This window comes from Aedes aegypti, chromosome 1 (genome assembly GCF_002204515.2).
Source record: "Aedes aegypti strain LVP_AGWG chromosome 1, AaegL5.0 Primary Assembly, whole genome shotgun sequence".
In the NCBI taxonomy this organism is placed as follows: Eukaryota; Metazoa; Arthropoda; class Insecta; order Diptera; family Culicidae; genus Aedes; species Aedes aegypti.
The window spans coordinates 9,002,779-9,027,657 of NC_035107.1; the positions used below are offsets into that span (position 1 = coordinate 9,002,779).

Consider the following 24,879-nt stretch of genomic DNA (forward strand, 5'->3'; position numbering starts at 1 on the left):
TACCGAAAACGAATGAATTGAACAAGTTAGCATTGCTTTTTCTTTCCGAGTGATGATTGTTTTGATCGCATTTCACTGATCATTTAGAACGATTTGAAAACAATCATTATCATCGACTGAGAAAAGACCGTGCTAACGTGTTCATTGTTTGTGTTCTTTGAGGCTCACGGTGGTGCTCTTGGCTCACCCACAGTGGATTTACAAATGTGCTTCATAATTACCTATTTTTTACAATTTATTTTCGTAAGGTAAATGGTAACTTTAAATGGGATTGACTTTAAGGTGTGCATAGTCATCATGTCTAGAAATTAAAAATCAGAAATTTTCATGCAGGCATGCTTTTCAGTAAAAAGACTTCGCGAAAAAAGAGATTTTCAAGAACCTCGAGATACAAACCTCAACCAAACTATGTCAAAACTTGCTCCAATCTTAAAATCGTATTCGGCAAAAGTTCGTAGAATTCGATGAACTAATATGTAGAGGTATTTCCGATAAAATTTAATGTTTCGTTCGATAGTTATGATTTTTAAAAGCTTGAAAATAACCCAAAAACACATAATTGATTTGAAGCACACCTAAATTTACTCTAAATTGAGTGAAATTTTGGCCAGAAGTTCATTTCGCAATGAAAAATCAAAGTATTAGTTGACTGGGGAGTTTCCAGACATTTTTGAAAATATGAATAGGTCTAATGAACGGGTTCCGCACGTATCCAGAGGCCTGCTAAGGTTTTAACGGTATGGAGGCAGTCGCCCCATGAGCCTACTCGCCGTTTCAATTTGGTGTCTCATTACTCGGGAAGTAAAATGACACGACTGTCAGCTCAATATCGCTGTCCAATCAAAAACCATTGCCTAGTAGAAATGTTCGTGTGACCGGAGTTATTTAGGTGGGTCTCTGGGTAAGGTCGGGTGAAAAGAGTGCTGTGCTTTTGTGCCCCTAGAGCACTGCCCATAACTGCATATTTGTAACATTCGACAAAAGTAGGCATTGAGTAAATGGGATACCAAGTTTGCATTTTATTGCAGTATGGGAGGGAACTGATATTTCAAAAAATCACTAAGAATTCAAAAGTGTTTATTTGAGGCTGAAATTTTGTACAACTCATATCGCTTACTGGGTGAATAGTCAGAAAAAAACCTGATACAAATTTCGTTGCCTCTGCATTATAAGGCTCATGTATAATCTCAATGTGACTGTTATGCGGTTACAATTGCCAATGTGACAAAACAACTTGGTATTTTTTTCGAATTTTCTAGAACAATCTCACAGATTTTAGTAAGTGGGTCGAAAGTATTTGTTATTTGATGACTCTCCCCGGTATTAACTCGAAATTTCCAAAAATGTCGAATGTGACTGTTATGCAGTTATGGGCAGAGCAGTGGTGGTAGCAAGCCACTTGCTAGTCACTTTTCCCAGTAAAATGGTCACTAATGTCACTATTTGGCAGATAAAGAAAACAAGGAGTAGCTTCTAGAATTCAAAGTATCAAGAAAAGGGAAACATTCCTGTTATGTTAATTTCTAATAGTTCTAAATGGTTCTAATTAATTTGTAGGGGTAGAAAAAGTCTGATAAAATGCATTTTTTTAAGGTTTTTGGAAAAATTTATGGAAAAATGTTGACTCTGTATTGATACGACTTTGCTCGGGTATACTGACAAAAAATATTTGAATCCGTTAGGTATTCGCTGAGCGGTGAGAGTTTCAGTATGTTTGCTTTCACTCAGGCCTATACGGGTCATGATTCTTGAAAATTGGAAGTTTGGCTTCGATTCATCTTCACCTTAAGCGAATGAATGGACCGAGATGAAAACTACCAACCAGTGAAAGATAGAAAAGGACCTTCTCTTCATAATAGCATGTGTAAATCTACTCGTTTATTCAGTAACAACAAGCTACACACCCGATTACCAATGAGTCGAGATCATAAATTAAGCGAGAGTTGTACACACCAACCATCTTCTTTTTTATAAAACTAACATGAACTTTTCAGGAGAGATGTATTCGTATTTATGCTTCCCTTCTGCGTTGCTCTGGAACCGCTCATGGAACGTATGTTTCTTCCAACGTCTACCGCCCGCCGATGACGGTGATACAGCAGAGCGTGGTGCCAATGAGGGGAATGAGTCACGCACACCACTCATATATGTTGGAACGTAAGAAATCGAAATAATAGCAATCTGCATTGAGTGCAGCATGTACAATTGCAGCTAGTTGCATATTTGCGTTAGTTCAAGTGACACTTTCAACACCCGTCTAGAAAGGGGGCGACAACTCGAACGGAGCGCGTGTCTTCCAGAAGTAGGTCAAGCGACACTCAGCAGAACTGGAATCAACTTCGAGTTCGAACATCTTAAAGTCTCAGATGATGCGAATGCGTGATGTTTGCCAACACGAGGCGAATTTGAGTGAACGATTTGCGCTACTAATTGAGTAAGTACCAGGATCATGACACGTTGGAGAACACCAAAATCCGATTTGAACGCCCTAGAAGTGTCGACCGTTCTGGTCTGGCAGCGTGATTGCATAACCCACGTTATAATGGAACACGAAATACACTGCCATTTGTTGCTGGCCCATCATCGTGCTCTATCTATGTAGTGTTATATTCATTGAAAAACATCGATTGCAGATCCGACAGCGAAGATTGATCACGCCTCTGACCCGAGAGGTGCAAACATGCGAAGTTATTTTGTTTTTGAGGGGAAGTGACGATCAAGGCTAGAGGAAAATTTTCTGCTGGAAAATTATGGCCCAAACTGGTGGAAAAACACATGGCACCCACCCGCCCACGTTTTGTAACGCGCATTAAACCGTCAAATATGGGTTCGATAAATGCGTATGTTCGATGAATAGCTGGAAACGCAGGGCTAGTAGCAGGTCTCTTTTTAGAGATTTAGTCGTTATTTCAATGCAAGTCTCTATTTTAATATTTTATTGTCTTGTTTCCTGTATGATCTCTTTTTCAAGCATAAGGTCTCTAAAATTCCTATTTTTAGAGACGCTCAGTCGCTACCACCCCTGGAAACGCGCTTTCGCCATTTATTGCAGTAAAACCGTGAAATATGTCGCAATCGATTAGATCGAAGTGTAACGAAGCGACCAAACTAGTTCTCCATCAGCAAATGTTTTATCGCTCTTCGGTGCTTTCCCATGAAGCCGCTAAGTGCTGCCCATTAGTTAGCACGGTCGGTCCGTAATGAAATTCCGTCACATGTGTGTACCAGGGTAATTCTCACTATCTCCTGCATTAGGTAGCGTGTGTAAAGCCGCGTCGTGATTGCATTGTAAATCAAAGCGAATGAAGGTGGCACCTGCTTTCTACTTGCCCTCGAAGTGATTATTACAATGATAATAGTCGATTGGGTTGTTACTAGATTGGCGCTTGTAACGATATTCATTAGAGTTTGGCGATTGCTCAGTGGGTCAGGTGATGGTGTGTGGTTTACCACAAGCAGTGTAATTTATGGAAGCCGTTTGTGGTTTCATAAAGATGATTTAACGTTGCTAAATGTTTTGCATTCTAATCCCAGTCTTAAAAAAACTATTTCGCGATTGTTGGATTGTAAAAGCGTACTTTAGAGATTCTTCCATTTTTCTAATGTAGTTTGTCGTAAGATTCCTCAAGGTTTTGTTGCAAGAAACCCTCCAGGAACTATTGTAGGAATTCCTACCAATATTTCTGTAAAATATTCTTAGAAAAGATAGTCGCACACCTTCAGGATAGCTTTACCTTAAAGTCGTGGTCACTTTCATTACTAACTTCTTAGATTATTTTCACTCAAACCGATATCCTGCTTTATTCGCTCTTCCCCTCAATATTTTCCACTTGTCTGAGCTGACTCCAGGCAGGCGCTGCGACCAACACCTGCTGTTTATTGCTGTATTCAATTTGAGCCTTACCAATGTTGTGGCTATGTAGGCCTAGATAGATATACATACACAGTGAATGCAGAAAGCAAGTTCTTATCACAGCAACCTTCCTTTCCCGGTAGACACGTGCCTACTTTCTGCGCTCATCCTTCCGCAGCTAACAACAGCAAGTGCGGCCTTTATTCGCACTCACACTATCACATACCTAAAGGCAGTTTGTAAAGGATTAATTTAGGGATGGAAATGCGCCACTGGTTGCTCCATAGTTGCACACCGGCGAGAGAGAGCGAAAGCCCAGCGAGTGCATCACGTGTTGCAACTTGCAGCCGAGTAAATGTGGCTCTCGGATTGCATACTGACGTTGACGATGCACGATCTTGCGACTGTGCGTTCCTGATGATGACGAGATCGCTTGATACATTTAGAGTTAGTGTACCTATAGCACAGCGTAACACAAATTACATTTTTGCGTGTTTCAAGAATCAAATTATGTGTCTCTAGTAGGTTTTGGGTTGTCGAATCTGATGCCGTTCTCAATTTTAGCTTACTTACTTTTACTTTACTTTTGCTGGTTCTACGTCCTTCAAGACATGACCTGCGTCACAATGTTACGCCAACTAACTCGGCCCATGGCTGCTAACCTACAATTCCTCGATCGCCCCACACTTCCAAGATCCTGCTCCACTTGGTCAAACCACCTAGCTCGTTGCGCTCCCCATCGTCTTGTATCGGCCAGATTTGAGTTGAACATCATTTTTGCGGGATTGTTGTCCGGCATTCTCACAATATGTCCCGCCCATCGTACCCTTCCAGCTTTGGCGACACAATTTTTAGCTACAGGTCCCCAAAGTTGTATACAGTGTTTTATCCACCAAGCATGCGAAATAGGACTTCTACTTTCAATTTAGATATAATTTAATTGAAATTGCACGTAAAAATTTAGATTCAATCGATTTTTTCAACATGCTTGCAGTCTCCAGAAAAAAATCGTCGATTCACTTATATGACAAAATATAATACTTTTCTGAAACACCAAAAAATACTGTTTATCATCGAAAATATTATGAACTTTGTTGATAAGTATTGTTTTACACATGAAGTTTGAATGGTATGGCAAATTAAGCAAATAAATTGTCATTCAAGTTGCAAACTTGCATGCAAGTTGGTTGAAATAGTCAAATTTTGCATTTTCAACAGTGAATATCTCAAAAACTGGACGTGCTATGATATTTTTTTAAAAACTGCAAGAGATTCAGCAACCCTTAATTGAATAAATAGCTGTATTTTGGTGCTTGAGACAACAACGTGTTCCGCAGTGTAGTCGATCAGCTAAGAACAAATATTTGTATCAAAATTCGATTTAATCGAGTAATAAAGGTATTATATTTAGGTATGTCATCTGGACATACAGCTAATCAAGTTTAACAGCTAACTTGGTTTGTGCGAAAAAATATGAAAGCAACGAAAATTTTTATTTTTTTGTTTCATATCGCTTCAGCTACTAATGGATTACTTGTGCCTATAGTAATTTATGTTCCTATAGTAGTACTTGCTTGCACCGTGCAAAATACAAATCAAAATCATGTTTTTACAAAACTTTTTTTTCTGTAAAAGATTGATTAAACCATTTGCTTGATATACAGTTTTTACAACTACACGGATTTCAAGAATGAACCTTTCGTGCGGATTTAGTTTTAACCAGCGAAATCATACATTCAAAATTCAGAGTATCGAAAGGTTAAACAGTTTCTTCGAACATTGGATGTCATTGCAATAATTGGCAAGGATGGCGCAGATAAAAATTATAAAATGAAATTTCTGAAAATGGATTTATAATTAGTTCTATATGAATGTATGTTGTGTACTCTACATCAAAGTTGATTAACTTGCATAAATTGGAACATCAATCAATGTTTGACGAAAGACCGTTTCTCCTTCTTGTTTGCACCGAAAATATTCAATGAAATATTTGTTGAAGCTTGAAGATTGCTCCTTTTTCCGGCAAAACATATGTAATGACACTTAGCCATAAACCTAAAACCTAAAACTATGTTCAATTGAAAACTTTGAAGGTTTCCAAAATAACTTGTGGGCTATGCAAAAATATATAGACATTAATCTAATCAAACGCAGAACTACACTATGTTAATGAAAATCTACTTATTTTTAGTAATAATTAAAAATGGCATGGTGTTTGTATGTCACAAAATGGCTTCTTTCATTGGTGTGTTCCTGACAGAGAATGACAGAAAACTCGGAGCGGTGCAAAATATGCATGTGCTGCACCCGACTTTTGCGTGCGTCTCTTGTTTTTGTTGAGTGACACAAAAGAAGGTGCGAGTATTGCCGCAACTGTGTGAGAGACAAAAGTTAGCTCCAGCTCTACTCTTTAAAACTCTTGGAGTAAAGCACAATGTGCTTCGTTTGGTGCTTTTCATTGGAAACATAATCGAGAACGAATGTGACTGACGGCGGTGTCGAATAATTTTTTGCTTGCTCTACACTTGAAAATCATTTTAGGGTAATTTCATAACGCTGAAAGTGGCCATTTTTGACACCCACCCACCCCCTCGTAACGCATTTTGTATGAATATTTTTCAAATTTTGTATGAGCTGTAACATCATAAGGACACCCCCTTACGTAGAAAGCACGTGAATTTGAAACTAGGACGTAGGACATTTCTTACAATGCAATGTTCGGAAATTATTTTGTAATTAGAGGCCGTTTAATAATTAAGTAAGGGGCGATCCATTAATTACGTAAGACAATTTTCAGGGTTTTTCAACCCCCCTCCCCCCATGGTAAGATTTTTTGTATGAAAATTAAAAATAAATTGTATGGCGCGTAAGAAATCCCAAACCCCCCCTCCCCCCATAAACCCTTACATAATTAATGGACAGCCCCTTTAAGGAGTTATGTGAAAGGTGAGCCATGTGTAGAGGGCAGGAAGTTGTTTGTTACGTGCCAGACAAATTATTTTTGATTTCATACAACAAATCTTCCCTCGGGAGAGGGGGCGTCAAAAAACCGACAAAACTCTTGACACTTCCGTGGAAAAGCAATTCTCGACTTCGCTTTCTTTGAAAAAATCTTACCGCCTTTGGTCTTTCCGCATTTGATATTCACGTTCCAATCCCAATTTGATATTTACGTTCCAATGGCGCAATCCGTTCTGAATCACAGTTTCAACCCCAACCCGATTCAGGTTCGATCGAACTACAATTTGCTTGAAGTTGGTTTGTTTATGTGTTGATCACCGATCCAGTTCCTAAAAACAAAAACGACAATAAACACAAAGATCACGCGAAAAATTTTTTCAGATATATTGAATCTAATCAAAGCAATCGCTTGTTCAGGAAATTGTCAAAACTCCTGGTCAACACGAAAAGTATACCGAAGTCGTCTAAATTATCGAAGTAGGATAAGTAATCCATTAGTTGTGGGCAGTGCTGTTAAATGTCAAAATTTTGGAAAAATTAAAATGCTTATAGCACTTTCCCATGTGAACTATCACATGAGCAAGTATTGCCAACCGATACTAATTCGGAAAAAATCATCGGAAAAAACATTTTCCAATGACTTTTTTCACAGGGAACGATGATATTAGCAATTATCAATTGTCAAAGTCACGTGATATTCATGACATTTAACAGCACTGGTTGTGGGTGTATCTATAGTTGTGGTAACGCCATTTCCACTGATTTTATTGCATTAACCACAGAATTGACACTGCCAATCGACGTATTGGCTTGTTGATACACGAAATAGTTGAAAACAGCGTGCAAATTACTTGAAAGATGATAAAATCCCACTTAAATTGTTGATACTTTTCTTACTTGTACCAATAGTTGCGGTAAAGTGTTCCTATAGTGGAGGATCCATAAGAATACAACGGATACCGCAACTATAGGAACGCAAATTAAAAATATACCGCAACTAAAGGAACAGTGTAGATACTATTTTTCACTGACATGCCGTTGGCTACTGCGATGAAATAATTTTTCTCATTAAGTCAATGGTCGTTTCTTCCCGTTACAACATTAATATGTTCATTAATTGCGCTTCTTGAATTTAAGCGATTAAATGAATATCAAACTTTTGTGTGGTTCGTTTGAGAGTGGCGTCCATCCGTACTCCGTCATCAAAGTAAAGTGATGTTATTTGATGTCCAATTCGTTTTTGAACCTAGGTTGGAACTGGCGCAACCCGTTCTGAATCACAGTTTCAACCCCAACCCGATTTAGGTTCGACCGAACTACAATTTATTTGACATTGGTTTGTTTATGTGTTGATCACCGACCCAGTTCCTAAAAACAAAAACGACATGAGAGAGCCTTGCCTAATGCTCAGAGAGATTCTCAGCAACGGCACATGGGAGTTTTAGTACACAAAAAAGAATGGGTGCAACACAATTCATATTGCACTAGCACGTCTCTTTCAAATTGAACGTGCTGTCTCCCGGCAGCGCGTGCTGCACCGAAAGAGTTTTGAGTCGCACCCTATCCCTGGTTCCTGAAGTGTTCCGACGTGTTTGTATGTATGAAAAGCCTAGGTTGTTCACCAGGAAATTAGGAAAAACGAGATTGAACGGGATCGTAATTTTGTATGTTTTAAATAATAATCTCTGAATTTTCAAGAGCACAAATCTGGAGAACCGAATACTCGTTTGAGCTGAAAACTAGCTGGGGGCGACCAATCGATTAGGTTTTCAGCTTGAACAGATGTTTGCTTATCCAGATTGGTGCTCTTGAAAATTGGAAAATGGTTCACACATTTTACGCAAACACACTATTTTTGGTACTGTTTTGACCCACCAACAACTTTTTTTAATGCATATTTTGGTATTCAACGTAACTCTATAAAAGGTGTCTTTCCCTTTCCGGCTCATTTTTTAAGTAGGGGTATTAGAGGCATAATGAACATACGGGGCGAAATGCACACCCCTTAGTTCTCTGAGAATATGCCAATTTCATTAAAATTCAATACACTGCACATTGGGGAATTCCGAACCCAAAGGTGGAAAAAATTTATAAATTTCACAATAGAAAGATACAATATAAGGTTTATAGCTCATTCGAAAGGAAATTTTCTCAGGAATCGATTGGTGATGGTTTAATGAATGTGGGGCCACTCTGGGATAAGCTCTGGTGCCCGTTTTGCCCCAATTCCTTGAAAATTTTAGATTGTCTTGTTGTTTTGAGTAAAACTATTTTATTGTGGAGATTATTTCCTATGAAATCCATCATTTCTAGTCCATTCAACAATGTTTCACAGAGAACGTTATAAAAAGATGGAGATTTAGGGGATTATGGGGCCAAATGTACAATGAAATATTTTTGAAGAGGAATTTTTGTTTTAAATTTTTTCAACGTGTTTTTTTATTGAAATAAATTCTAAAATAGTCAAATAATCATGAATATAGCTTGCAGAAATAAGTTGTAGTAAAATGTGTAGTATATGTATGATAATTATGTATGCTCTATGCAACATATTGTGAATAATTTACCTTCTTATATCACAAATTCCAAACATTTCCAAACGATGTGTGATAGTTTGGGTAAACGATATTGATCTGAATGATCGATTGCCGTTAGCCTCATTGATAGGAGATAGTGGGAGCATATAGTTTTTTGGCTATTTTTGCCCCAATCCCTCTAAACACGATTTCTTTCGTAATTAATTCAACTTTTTTTCCCTAATCAAATTTATTATGTACTGAATTGTTTATTCTGTATCTGATACAATATTTAAATCATAAAACATAGGAAATGTTGGGGTTTTTTTACACATAAACAAAAAAATAACCAAATAAAAAAATCAAATTTGAATCTCATCATCAGCCGTTTTTTCTGATTGCAACAAATTACTCAGGATCAGGTTAGTTATTCAATCATTACTGTAGCAATTTCGTGAGAGTCAAATTGCATTTTACAAGAAATTATTCGGGAAATAATTTTGTCTTTTTATGGATATTTGGTATTCAATATTCCAATTGCTATCATACACTACAGAAAAAGTTATCATAAAAGTGATAATGCAGTTGTTAATAATGCTCAATTCTAGATTTTTCCAGAATCGATCATTCATTTCATTAGTTTAATTTATAGTTACTATGTTTGTTATGTTGCCCCTACATTTGCTGTTAACAGATTGCTCGTTGGTTGACATCAATGTTCCTCATGGTGAACCATACTTTGTTAATACTGTAAACAGTAATTATGGTTACATCTGTTTGACTGAATTTCAAGCATGTTCAAGAGCCTTCTAAAATGCATAACATGAAGAAATGTAAATTAATCAACTCATTACACGTGGTAAAGATGGACAAATTATGGGTGAAAATATGAAAAAAATCCACGAGCTCGGCTGGGATTTGAAACCAGTACTCTTGTATGCTGGGGGCCCAGATAGCCGTAGCGGTAAGCGCGCAGCTATTCAGCAAGACCAAGCTGAGGGTCGTGGGTTCGAATCCCACCGGTCGAGGATCTTTTCGGGTTGGAAATTTTCTCGACTTCCCAGGGCATAGAGTATCTTCGTACCTGCCACACGATATACGCATGCAAAAATGGTCATTGTCATAGTAAGCTCTCAGTTAATAACTGTGGAAGTGCTCATAAGAACACTAAGCTGAGAAGCAGGCTTTGTCCCAGTGGGGACGTAACGCCAGAAAGAAGAAGAACTCTTGTATGCTAGACGAGCGCTTTACGGGCTCGGTAGCTTAGTTGGTAAAGCGCTCGTCTAGCATACAAGAGTCCTGGGTTCAAATCCCAGCCGAGCACGTGGATTTTTTTTTCATAATTTCACCCATGAGTTGTCCATCTTTACCACGCGTAATGAGTTAACTAATTTAATAACCATGCGGATTGGATTACCGAACAGCTCAATATAAGCGTCAATTTATTTTGAATTAACCATTATTAACTACTACATCTTCAATCAAAATGTGCCATATTGAAATATATGGAAGACTTTGTTTGTTTATGATCACTTTTCAGTAGTAGGGTGCAGGCAGAGCTACTTGGGCACTTCCACGCAATTTTATTCTCATGAAATTTCTTCAAAATGCAATTTTATTCTCATGAAATTTCTTCAGGTATGATTGTGTAACTAATTTAATTCTGAGTGATTTGTTACAATCAGAAAAAAAAACTGCAGATGGTTACTTAATGGATCCATTTTTGAGTGTTTTTATTTGTTTTTTTTTATTTATGTGTAAAAGATCCCCATAATCTCCTATGTTTAGGATTTAAATACTGTATCAACTACTGAATAAACAATTTAGTACATAATAAATTTAATTCGGAGATATCTGTTCAATTAATTATGAAAGAAATCGTTTTTAGGGGAATTGGGGCAAACATAGCCAAAAAACTATATGCTCCCACTATCTCCTATCAATGAGGCTAACGACAATCGATCATTTAGATCAATATCGTTTATCCACATCGTTTGGAAATGTTTGGAATTTGTGATATAAGAAGGAAAATTATTCACAATATTTTGCATAGAGCATAAATAATCATCATACATATTCTAAAAATTTTAATACAACTCATTTCTGCAAGCTATATTCATGATTATTAGACTATTTTGAAATTTATTTCAATATAAAAACACGTTGAAAAAATTTAAAACAAAAATTCCTCTTCAAAAATATTTCATTGTACATTTGGCCCCATAATCCCCTAAATTTCTATCTTTTTATAACGTTCTCTGTGAAACATTGTTGAATGGACTAGAAATGATGGATTTCATGGGAAATAATCTCCACAATAAAACAATTTTACTCAAAACAACATGAAAATCCAAAATTTTCAAGGAATCTGGGCAAAACGGGCACCATAGCTTATCCCAGAGTGGCCCCTTACTCATGAAACCATCACCAATCGATTCCAGAAAATTTCCTTTCGAATGAGCTTATTTTTTATCTTTATATTGTGGAAGTTATCAATTTTTTCCACCTTTGGGTTCGGATTTCCCCAATGTGCACTGTATGGTATATGAAATGTTCGACGATACAGAAGTTTATATTTTTTGCTTTGAAATTGTCCTTTGAAATTCGTATTTGAGTTTAGCTCAGTCTGGAATATAAGCAAGGCCGTGGAAGAATCTAAATTTTGAGCAAAGTAACGAATCAAAAGAAGATTTTATTTCCTGGTATGTTGGAGGAGGAGCCGTTTTACATATCAGAATAATTGACACTCATTAATAAAATTGTATTCAATAAATTTCACGATAGTGTTCTGATACTTTTGGCTATTAAAATTTTTACCAAATTTTCTAAACCGTTTCTACCACCTACGGATTTTTGTTACCGTGAATGAATGCAGCACATCGTAGTCATATCAAGCTTTAAAACTCGCCGAGAGCAACCGGAAAGTGTTGTCGTTTTATGCTTAATGTGTCCATTAAAACCTTATAGATATTATATTATAAGCGGAAATCACAAAACAATATTTGGACGATTCGTGAAGAAATGCTTGAAAAATTTTTCGGCGTTTTAACGGAATTTCAAGAAAATGTACTGATAAAAATACTGTTATGAAATTATTGTAAAAATTTTGAACCTGTCTTTGAAGGAAGTCTTTCCAAAATATCTGGCAGCATGGTTAACTAAAATAAACAATAGTTTGTACCATTTTCTCTCGACCATCTCGATTTCGATTTTACTTCCTTCTTAAAAAAAAACATTTTCTCATAATATTCGAAGACTTCCTGGAATATTTCAGTTCAATCCGTTTAAATTTCAAGCATCGCAAAAAGTTTTTAGAAATTATACGTGTTTCTTGAATTGCCCATGATATTTTTAACAAACAACAAAACGACATGGCAACAAACGAGGGTTCCGAAATCCCAAAAAAAAGTATCACGTGATTTATGAACAGCCCCGAAAATGTTCAGCGATATATTGAAGAGGTTCTAAAAGAATTGTACTTGCAGTGAAACCTGATGAAAATCCTTGTAGATCAAAAGATTTGTGAAGAAGTTGTCACACGTATCCTTCACTTGTTCTTTAGGAACTGCTTCGTAGATTCTTCGACAAAGAGCTACAGGAATTTGTCTAATGATTCTTCTAGAAAATCCTTTAAAAATTCATCCAAGGATTTCTCCAAAAACTCCTCAATAAGTTTCTCTACAAATTCTTGCAAGCATCTTTCCAAAACAGTATTTTTTTCTGAGTTCTCCAGTTGTTTCTCCAGGAAATTTTCCAAAGATTTCTGAAGGAATTCATCCAAGAGAACCCAAAAAGATTTATCCCAAAGCTTTTCAAGAAATTTGTTTTCCAGCAATCCTTAAAGAGTTCCTCCAAAAACTCCTACACTGATTTGTTTCAGCAATTCTTCAAGCTATTTTATCAATAATTTCATCTATATTTTTTTAATAATTCCCATAGGAATTACTCAAGAAATTTCTTCACGAAACTATTAAGATTTTTGACGGATTCTTCTATAAATCCATTCAAAGATTTCTTTCGAAGTTCTTCCAAAGATTTGTTTAGGCAACTCATTTGAATTTCATCCCGAAAGTCGTTTGCGAAGATTGTTAGGGATTTCTCAAGTACATTCTCCATGGATTCAATGGTGAGAACTTTATTAGGAAATGTTATAGAAATAATGCTTGTAATTCCTCTGGTTATCCCTCCACATGTTTCTCCAGGGATCATGCCCATGGCTTTGAAAGGTTTCTCCAGTAATCCAATATACAATTTGTTAATACATTTTGAGCAATATCATGATAAATCCTTACAGAATTTCTAAGAACTACACAAGTAACCAGCAAGCATTAAAATAAGCCGTGCAGCAGGTCGTCCCTTATTTTCCGAAAATGCGAAATGTTATAAGTTCGTCAATGTAAAGTGCTCGTTTTGGTAAGAAAAAAATCAGGTAAAAATTTGAAGTCCCTACGTGGACGCTAAGTGGTCCCCCAACGACCCTAAAGGTATTATGTGTAGAAGACCCCCCGTGCGCCAAATCGAGCTCGCTGCTCTAGTGTACTTAACATGAGTACGAAAAGCCACTAGTAACAAATTGATAATCAGCATAGAATTTTAAGTAAAATCATATTTTATACTGTGGATATCTTCATAACACTCCAAGCTGACATAAAATTCATAACTATAATCAAATCGTTCAATTCAATGGGGGAAGGGGAGGTCTAAAATTGGAAAATTTTGCGTTACGTAATATTTGAATCATCCCAAAGAAATCAAACTTCCATGCTGATTATCAACGCGCGCAGGAAAATTTGTTACTGGTGGCTTTTCGTACTCATACTGCGTGCACTAGAGCAGCGAGCTCGATTTTGCGCACGGGGTCATCTACGCCTAATACCTTCAGGGCCGTTGGGGGACCACCCAAGTAACCAAATAGCACTTTAATTCGCCCGTGCTAGCATAGGGCTATTACAGAGCTGATATGCCCTATGATAGCCGTATAACAGCCCTAAAAGCCCAAAAAGGCGACTTAGCATCCACGTACGGACTTCAAATTTTTACCTGTTTTTTTTTTCTCACCAAAACGAGCACTTTACAATGACGAACTTATAACATTTCACATTTTCGAAAAATAAGGGACGGCCTAGCAGGACACTACTGACAGCATTTCAATTGCTTGCTGCATTGTGACAGCAGTTTGATTGCTAAGCTGTTTTAAATTAGCAGTAACACTGCTATCAGAAATCCCAAGGTTTTTAATAAACATTTCAGCTGCAACGACTTTTTTAAGTTTGAAGCAATCATAATGCTCTATTGTTGCTGTATGAATGCCACGATAGAAGAGAACAGGTAATGTGTTACTGGTTTGAAAGCAAGTCTTGTCTCTGTCATATCCTTCCCTGGATCATAATTATGACTGAAACAGATTTTAAATCGCTTTCATTCTTATGGAAGATCTCGTAAGGAAATGTGCAAAAAGAAAAAGCAAAAGTATGTCGTTCTTTATATCTCTTACACAAAACATCCATTTTCCATCTTCTCATGAGCACTGTGCCATTAAAAAATTAAATAACTTCAAAAAGTAAGTATTTTTCAGCACTATTCGGCAATTCGACCACCGAATAAACATCGCATAAAGTTCTTCGTGTTACTTCAAGAGTGCTTCGTGAAGCCCAAGCAGGACAGTCCGGTTTTGCGTCGTCCGATAGATTTTGCTCACGGTTTCGCGCGTGTTTTCGTTGCCGGAGTTTTTTTTTCCTGTTTTGGAGCGTCTTGCTGGGTAGGTATTTGGGAAGGCCCAAGTAAGACGGTTTGTTTTCGGGACGCCAAGAAGTTTTGCTGTCAGTGCCAGTTTTGTGTTCAGTCGAGAATGGATTGGATTACCAACTGGTGAGTTCGTTTCATGCTCATGATAACACATTTTTTCTTGAAAGCGTAACTTTTATGCAATATTAAAACAAACTTTGTATGGTTCGTCACTATAAGTGTCGGCATTATGCTTTTTTCTTATACAATTTCAATATATATATATTTTTCTCTTTTGACATTATTAAAAATTATCTTTCGAATTGTTCGACATTGTGAATGTTGACGTATTTTCTAAAACTTCTACCATATCGAGACAAAATGCACAGTAATACTCATATGTAATTTTCAAACAAACTATGTATGGTTCGTCACTACAAGTGTCGGCATTATTCCTGTTTCATATAATTTAAAATATATACATGTAATTTTCAGTTTTCGTCATTAATAAAAACGTCTTTTGAATTGTTCGACATTATAGATGTTGAGAACAGCTTTCCCGGGAAGCTCACGAGACTGATAAGAGCGACGATGGAAGGTGTGCAAAACTGTGTGAAGGTTTCAGGCGAACACTCCAGTTCGTTTGGATCCCACCGGGGACTACGACAAGGTGATGGACTTTCGTGCCTGTTGTTCAATATTGCGCTAGAAGGTGTTATGCGGAGAGCCGGGCTTAACAGCCGGGGTACGATTTTTACGAGATCCAGTCAATTTGTTTGCTTCGCGGATGATATGGACATCGTCGGCCGAACATTTGAAAAGGTGGCAGACCTGTACACCCGCCTGAAACGCGAGGCAGCAAAAGTTGGACTGGTGGTGAATGCGGCCAAGACAAAGTACATGATAGCTGGTGGGGCCTGGCCGGCGCCGTTATTGATCAATAATATTAGATCTGCTAAAATTGCACTTCGAGAGTAAGCGGAAACTCCCATCCCTTATTCATTTGGATCGTAGTGCAATTCTTACCAGTTTCGTTCAATCACGGAGTAGCAACCATTGACATGTACAGTCAGTCTATGCTATGCTATGCTATGCATAAAGTTCTTCGTGTTACTTCCTATTTATATTATTTACAAGGCAGAGGCTAGTTGGTACTTTAAAATATATTTTCAAATTTACTGTCATAATGGGGATGGTTTATAACCAGGTTTATTACATGCGGAACTCAGCACTAGTCAATTCGAATAATTGGAATAGTTATTTTTGTCTCCGTCCCATACCAAATATGCATTATCAATGTTTGAGGCGGATTTGTATAATATTACACCAGATCAGCACTAAAAAACGGTATGATCATAATGTAGATAAATAAAAAAGTAATTATTATTACTTAGGTATTGAGTATTTGAAGAGAACAAAAATACTTTTGAAAAAAAATGTCAACTGTTTCCCTTCTACACCTCAGAAATCACTATACTAATGCCTCATTTTGGTGTATTATTATGATTTTGTTGAAGATGTTTACATTTTCAAAACATTTAATCCAACATTTTTGGTTGGATTGGATACAGTATTGGATTTACCATACAAAATGACCAACTTTGGTAAGCTATATCTCAGTTATCTATGGGCTGATTTGTATGAAATTTTGGCAGAACATCAGATATAACTTTTAACATATATTTTGAGTGATTTTCCCAATCACAAGTTCAAAAGCAGTAACGGTTTGACTGAAGTGATTTTTTTGACGTTTTTTTTATAAATGACGTAACTAAACATATTGAAGGAATAGCTTCATGGTATCTTCAGAAAAGTTGTAGATTTTAACAAGATTAACAAGTTTGCTAAAGACAGTTTTTGTTTAAGGCTATCAGATTTTGAGATAAATAGTTTTGATTTTTTCGTCGAAAATTACACTTTAGTTAAATCGTTATTACTTATAAACTCGTGATTGGAAAAATTATTCAAAAATATATGTTGAAATTCAAGTTATATCTGATGTTTTGTGAATATTTCATTGGATTCGGTCCATAAATAACTGAGATCTAGCTTACCAAATTGTATGGATTACCAATTACCAATTTTGTATTGAAAATCAAAAAAGTTGCAAATGTTTTGTTCAATACTGTATGTACAGTTAGATACTTTGTTAATTTATATTCCATTACAACTTACACATTTGGGCAGTTGCAGGATGTACCGTACATTAGAAAAAAAAAGTTTATAATTTATCATCTTCAATTCTATTTAGAAACAAAGAAATATTTCCTTTTTAAAGTATTCGAACCCTCTGAACGGAATCTCAATAGAGAATAAAAAATAGTAGATTTGAGTACCTTGAACTTTTCAGTTCCGCCCTGAAAGAAATTTTATAATAATCCACTGAAATTCAGTTGTTTATACGATAGTCGATGAAAATACGTGAAAAAGTAGAGCAATTTTCGTCATATTTTGTGCATTGGGGGAATTTGTTAAGCTCGAAGAGAAAATATATTTTGTCGTTTTTTTTTTAACATAAGCAATAAGGGCGGAATTGAAAGGTAGTTGCTAATGTGTGGACAGATACGCATATGTCGCCTACAATTTGTAGCTAGTCTTCTTCAGCTTCAGCCACAGTGCGAGTAACCCACACTGAAGAAGGCTACAAGTGGTAGTTGAAATACGTGTATCTGTCAAAATATAAGCAATTAGGGTGGAGTTAAAAGGTACAATACTCAAATCTACTTGTTTGATTCTCTTCGTTGAGATTCTGCTCAAAGGGTTCGATTACTTTAGAGAGTTGTGCACAAGTATTTCAAAACGAAGAAAATTTGCCGATTTGTTATTTTTTGTGTTAAAAACAATGCTGAAGTTAGAAAGGTCTAATAGTATACGACTAAGCAATATAGGGTTTTCATCATTAAATTTCGTGCGGATTGAATTTAATTTCGTCGAAAATTTGGCACAAAATTATATTTTTGGCTCTTTGTAACAACCCTGGTTGTGAAAAAGTTGTAAATTCTTCCTTCATTTAGACAGTTCAATAAAATAATGTTTATCTTAGTAGTGCTATTACACAGTCAGTGACAAAAGTTAGTAACTAAATGCTGTTTTTCCGTACAACATACCCAAGTATGGGGATCTCTATCTCAGCTTCTGGTGATCTAATTTGGCTGAAATTTTGATGATAAACTACTACCCGAAATTTTAGTGTTTAGTGAGTTCATTAAAGTTTAGTCATTTTCAAAACAATTTCAGAGGGTAGTTCAAAGACTAAAGTAAGTAACAAAGAGATTTTTTAATTCAAATAAAAAACGGTAAGTTGTAGTTGAATAGTTTGTTCGGCAAAGTTGTTCACTTTCGGAAGTTACACATACTTACAGAACACACCAACCACTCACAATTTACCGAATTTAAATTATGAGTGATTCCAAGCAACAGCACCAAAATTTGATAAATTTTTTAATTAATTTTTTTTTTCTATTGAGCTGAAACTTTGCACAGTTTTTCAGTTCCATCTAAATCGTCATTTTCCGATATCAAATCTTCAAGTTGAGTCACGACTAACTTTTCAAAAGGGTGTATGTGAAAATGGTTCAAAAATATTCAAAAAGCTGCACAGCAAAAACGGTTCGTTCGATTGTTAGACAACTAAAGAAACAAAGTTAGACAACTAAATAAAGATTCCAAAAAAAAATACACACAGTAAAAAAAAAAAAAAATTTGCATTAAAAAACATAATTTTTGACACAAAAACTCAAATATCTCAAAACCCTATCGGAATACCAACGTAATTTTTTGAGGGAAAACGGTCCATTATATTAGCTATCTACCATTAAAATTTGGTGATGGTAAACCAATAAACAAAAAAGTTATGACATTTCAAACATGTCACAATTTTCACATTTAGTAGAAAAAAAATTTTTTTTTCGGTGTAAATTATTACGGGAACCGCAGTTTGTTGCTGATTTTATTGTTAAGGGCCTTGCGTGAATTAAACAAGTCGTTTTCATGTATTCATTAGTATTATGTATATTATATGTATAAATATTATATGTATATGTATATATGTATAAATTAAAATAAATTAACAGATCACACGAAAATATTTTTTTTTTTACCAGGATATTTTTTTTTAGAGTATGATCGATGAGTTTCTAAATGTTATATATAAACTTTAAAAGTTTTGGATTTGGGTATGCGTTATGAGATCATGAAAACATTTTATTAATACTTATTTATTTATTTATTGTTATTCAATTTTTTTACAATATCGAACACTTTTGCATCATTATTAGTACAGTTCGAGTATAGTTTTGCTTTAATTTTATTTTCTGACAATCGAATGAAACAGTGAAATTTTTGGGTTCCTTGGATCGTTTTCGCGTTATTATATTGCTCGCTGAGCTCTGATGCCGTTAATTCGTACTCTTCAGTAGTAGTAAAACAAAATGATAATTTTGTTAAATCTTCTTCTTTTCTGCGATTCGCCCAATCAAATAGTTCTTTTGCAGTTTTAATTGGATGCTCACGTTCTTTGGCTAAACTTGCTCTTGTGGCCATGCGCTTTATGGTTCCTCCAATAGCATCACAAGGACCTTTGCCATGTGACGTAGCAAAGAAATGCCATTCTGCATCAATTCCGTACTTTGATTTAAATTGACATAGGCTCGAAAAATTCTTACGGTTTTTGTACTGCGATGCTGCTCCATCAGACATGAAATATATCTTTCTGATTTCTTTATCCTTATCACCGCGTAAAAAGTTAATCATTTTGGCAATGAACAAATTTACAGATACTGAGTCGTGTCTTAAATCTTCGGAAATTACAATAAAACTAAAATGTTCAATTTGCGTACTTCCATTGAAATAAATAACGAATGGATGAATTGTAGCTTGTTGTACGTTCCAGTGATGGGACTGCACTTCATCTTGCAATACAAAGCTATCGTTTTCAGAAAAATCACAAATGACTAAAAATTCACCATCTTGTAATGTATTTTTCGTATTTTTAAAAAGCGGGATTGCTCTGTTTTAATAAAGTCGTGAGGAATTAAACTTTCTAATTTTAAGCAAAAAAATGACACAAACTCATCTACAGGTTTTACAATAGTTTCTAGGTCACACCTAACCGTGGTCACCCATTGCTCAAATGATAACTGATCAATATAATTTTCTTCAAACTCAACGAATAAAGTATTTTCCAATGATGAAGAATCTGGACAATCCGAACAAGATCGTAGATAGCAATTTGATGTTGTATTTTCACACAAAAGACTACCAGTTAACATTTTAATATCCTTTGATAAATTGATTCTTTTCAAACTATGTAAGATTAGGTTAATATTTTCGTGTGTTGTGCACACACAAACATTATGTGTTCCTGAATTGGATAGAAGCTTGCATTGCCTTGGACGAAGGCTTGCAAATTAGGAAAAACCTACCTTAATATTTTCGTTAATTTCCTTGAAGCGTGTATACGCTTCTTTCAAAGTAGTCATCATTAATCGTTTTTGGATTGCTTGACGCTTTCCATCTTTTTTTACAGATACATAATCTTTTTGGCCAGGCATAGCTCTACTTACTTCATCGTCTTCAAAATATTGAATTATTTTTTCTTTTGTCTCATCTGTTAATGAAGTACTCGACCTAGCATTTTTGGTTGCAAGACAGTTATTTTTGAATTGTTTTGCCTCTTTTGCTGTATTTCTATTGGTTTTGAACTCATCAATGGCGTCTTGAATAGACCACGAGCTTGGCAGCATCGACAAAATCAATAATTTTTCTTTCCTTGTCGTGGCTAGATTCGAGAACCTTTCCTTCATATTCATAATTACCTCATCGTAGTCTGTATTTTCCACATCCTCAGGTCCTAATTTGAAGAGGTTTCTTCGTACAGCTTCGTTGATTTCACGGTATTTTTTCTCGGGATAATTGACGTAACCCATCTTCGTCCATTTAATCGGAGTCACTTTTATTCCAGCTATCCCTTCGTTGAAGCGTTTGATGTTGACCTTCTGGATGCACTCATCTTCTGATTGATTTGTTGAAACAGATGTCGCTGATGGTACCGTGGCAAGACTATCTGCACTTGGTACTTCTGGTAACTCCTCAGTTGTTGTCGGTGCATCTAGTAATTCCTCAGTTGTTGTTGTTTTCGAACTTCCTGCAACCTGATCCACCGATGATGTACAGATTGCCCGTTTGTCAACGCTTAAACGGCAGGACGTACAAATGCGTAAATTTGTATTCAATGTAGAAATTGGAGCATAACCAGCCGCTTTCAGTTTATCTATGGTGCTTTCGGTGAGATTTCGTAGCTCTTTCGAACACTGCCTGCAACAGTTGAGAAAGCGACTACTCATGTTGCTCGTTAGATTTTAATAAACAAAATCACTTTTAAGTTTTTACTGACTAGTTTGGTGTCGTTTGCTTGACTGAAGAAAAATTTTACAATTAAATCTTTTATAACCATAGTGGTAGTATATTTTTAGCTTTTTCGTGAGTATGTTCATTAGTGTGGGTCAAAATTTAGATTCTCGCTCCAGTCCACTTTTTGGATTGCATTTAGGTCCCATACCAACTGTGCAGCTCGATCGAAGAAACTATATTTTAGCGCCAGCCGTTTAAAGTTTGTATGGGATTTACTATGGGAAAACTTACTTTTACAAAGAAAAATCGCCAGAGGTCGCCCATCGTCATCTATAAAAAAATCTGAACACAGACCTCGATAGGTATTTTTACGTTGAAGAATATTGCCGAAGACCGCGAAACAATCCGACACTTGTGAAAAAAGTTATTCAATGAAAACCTATTGGCAAGGCGACGTTGATTAGCACGTAAAGGAATAACAATAATAACAAAATCAAGCAAAATTTCCGAATAGTCTATGCTTAATAACTTTTTTCACAAGCATCGGATTGCTTTGCGGTCTTCGGCAATGTTGTTCATCGTAGAAATACCTATCGAGATCTGTGTTCAGAATTTTTATAGAGGTCAATGGGCGGCCTCTGGCGATTTTTCTTTGCAAAAGTAAGTTTTCCCATAGTAAATCCCATACAAACTTTGAACGGCTGGCGCTAAAATATAGATTCTCCGATCGAGCTGAAATATAGCACAGTTGTCATGGGACCTAAATGCAATCCAAAAAGTGGACTGGAGCGAGAATCAAAATTTTTCATATAACCGTGTCCCAGGCTAATGTTCATGGTATGTACCTATCATGTTTTTGATGTTGTTGAAGTTACTCGCTTTCTCCCAAATATGATTAACAAAGTCTATTCTCTACCAAGGCGGGTCTATACCCAGGTGTAATCAGATTTTAACTTTGTGGAGAAAACCAGCGCCGAGAAAACCGACCTGCTTTACGTATACTAGATCACCTGGGTATAGACCCGCCTTGTTCTCTACGAGGTAAACTTTTTGCAGGTTGCAGGTTGCTTTTGTCTTCAATATTAGATTTCTTATAGGTTTCTTTTATCAAAAGGTTTCAACACTATTGAGAGAATTTTTCTTCAGTTACGTACAATGAAAAATATGACACTATCAAGACTTTAGATCACAACACTGGATCGCGTCTAATATTCTAATAGATGCTATAATAGTTATGAATAATTAAATAAAATATGAAAACAACTTGTTAACCTCATGTGGTACCCTCAACAAAAAATTCAGCAACAAACTGCGGTCCTAAAAAAAATTAACAATGAAAAAAAAAAAATTTCACTAAGTGTCAAATTTGTGAAATATTTGAAATGTCATAACTTTTTTGTTTATTGGCTTACCATCACTAAATTTTTATGGTAGATAGCTAATATAATGGACCGTTTTCCCTCAAAAAATTACGTTGGTATTCCGATAGGGTTTTGAGATATTTGAGTTTTTGTGACAAAAATGATGTTTTTTAATGCAAAAAAAAAATTTTTTTACTGTGTGTATTTTTTTTGGAATCTTTATTTAGTTGACTAACAATCGAACGAACCGTTTTTGCTGTGCAGCTTTTTGAATATTTTTGAACCATTTTCACATACACCCTTTTGAAAAGTTAGTCGTGACTCAACTTGAAGATTTGATATCGGAAAATGACGATTTAGATGGAACTGAAAAACTGTGCAAAGTTTCAGATATTTTTGAAATGGTCGATCAGAATCGACTTGCATGCCTCCGTGGAATCACTCTTATATAAAAGCATTTCTTGTATACTTACTTTTGTCTTTTGACAACCCTCTGGAACACTCTATAAAATTACTAGAATCTAATGGATTAACCACATTGACAAAACTTCAGAGTATTTGTAGTTCGTCATCCAAATTTAAGTCAATTCGGACCACCAGAAGCTGAGATACAGATTCTTAAACTTGGGCATTTTGTAAGGTAAAACAGTATTTGATTACTTACTTTTGTCACTGATTGTAGGTACAATTGCGATACTATTTATTTTAAACATTGTTTGGACAAAATCAAACTATGAAGTGATGGTTTTAGATAAACAGCTCCTGAACTTCATAGGCAAATATATTTTGTAACGGGCAAAACAGCCGAAACAAGCAACTAGTGCGACTATAGGTGATCATCTACTAAGGGTACGCCCACCCTACACAGTGAGCGGGCTTTAAACGGTTTTATGGGTGCTTCCAAGGGTGAACCGAAAAAGTGAAAACCATTCACCACAAATTGAAATCAATTAAGGACCCCCTTAATAACAAGTGAGTGTGTGGAACCTTCTTGGCCGCGTCGTAAATAATTGCCTTAAACGATTGGTAGCAAAGTGCGGGCACGCAAATAGCCGTTCTCCAGGAGGGGAGGGTGAATACGACGCACCGTCTGGCGAGAGTTTAATAGGAAACTGGGTAAACACATGCTTCGGCTGGTTCGTGCGAAGTCAGGGACTCTGGAATTAGGTTGTAACCGGTAGTCCTCCGACTCGACTGTTGATTGTGCTAAATTAGGAATTCATAAGCAAATTAAACGCGGCCCACGGTTGCTGTCGTCGTCGTCGTCGGATATGGCCGCTAATTAAACTGACAAACAATTTCAAATGAGCTAGCTGGTAGATAAAAAGGTAATTTATTTATTGTATTCTTTTTCTTTTTTCTCCCCATCAGGTCTGTGACGAATGCCGTCGAATAGCCTCCCTCGACACTGACTGGAACGAACAATTGCAATCATATGACTACGGCGGGCGGTTTCATCTGAGGAACGACGACCACGTTCTGGCTCTAGTGGGTTCTGGGCCCATAATCATATCCCACAGGCCGTTCGTTATGCAATAGTAGTTCCAGATCGAGACACCGAAGGTTGCAGACCTCCGATCTCCCGCACGTTATCGTGATTATTAATAAAATTGATTAAATTGTTGGCATCGGTTCCCGATAGTGGTGCTTGGAAGAGTTGGAAAAAAAAGTCACGCAATCTCAGCGCAAAAGTGTCGTCAATGATTGTCGTCGTCGTTGCTTTACCGCGGTCCGTGGCGATATCGTAGTTGTGAAGTGAACAACCAGAGAGACAATTCGCGTTTGTGTAGTTCCTTCAGTTGCAGCCGGTTAGTCTTTATCAGCCTGCCGCCAAGATGAGTATGAGTAAGTGTACATTGCTTCGTTCTTTTTTTCGGATGTTGTTTTTTTAACGGTTTAATTTGTCATTGTGAGCCATCAAAAAGTGCGATTTAATCTCCGATGTGAATCAAAAAGCGCCAAGCGGAGCTTTCCTATCGTGTCCGGGGATTAGTTTCGACTAATACACACTCCGGTCGACAATAATTGATCATGTGAGCAACTGAAATGCAAAGTGCTTGAAGCTGGCGTATGTCTTCCCAGAGTGATATGATAGTGGATAGGTACACGATAA

General features: G+C 36.3%; 1 protein-coding gene across 1 annotated transcript in view; it reads left to right on the forward strand.

The window, feature by feature from the left end:
* Positions 1-24,879, forward strand: part of LOC5579820 (putative adenosylhomocysteinase 3) — a 62,771-nt gene that overhangs the window by 13,494 nt on the left and 24,398 nt on the right. The window contains exon 2 of the mRNA XM_021838850.1: positions 24,138-24,611. Coding sequence (XP_021694542.1) covers positions 24,602-24,611 — 10 coding nt within the window. The 5' untranslated portion in view covers positions 24,138-24,601. The remainder of the gene's footprint in view (positions 1-24,137; positions 24,612-24,879) is intronic.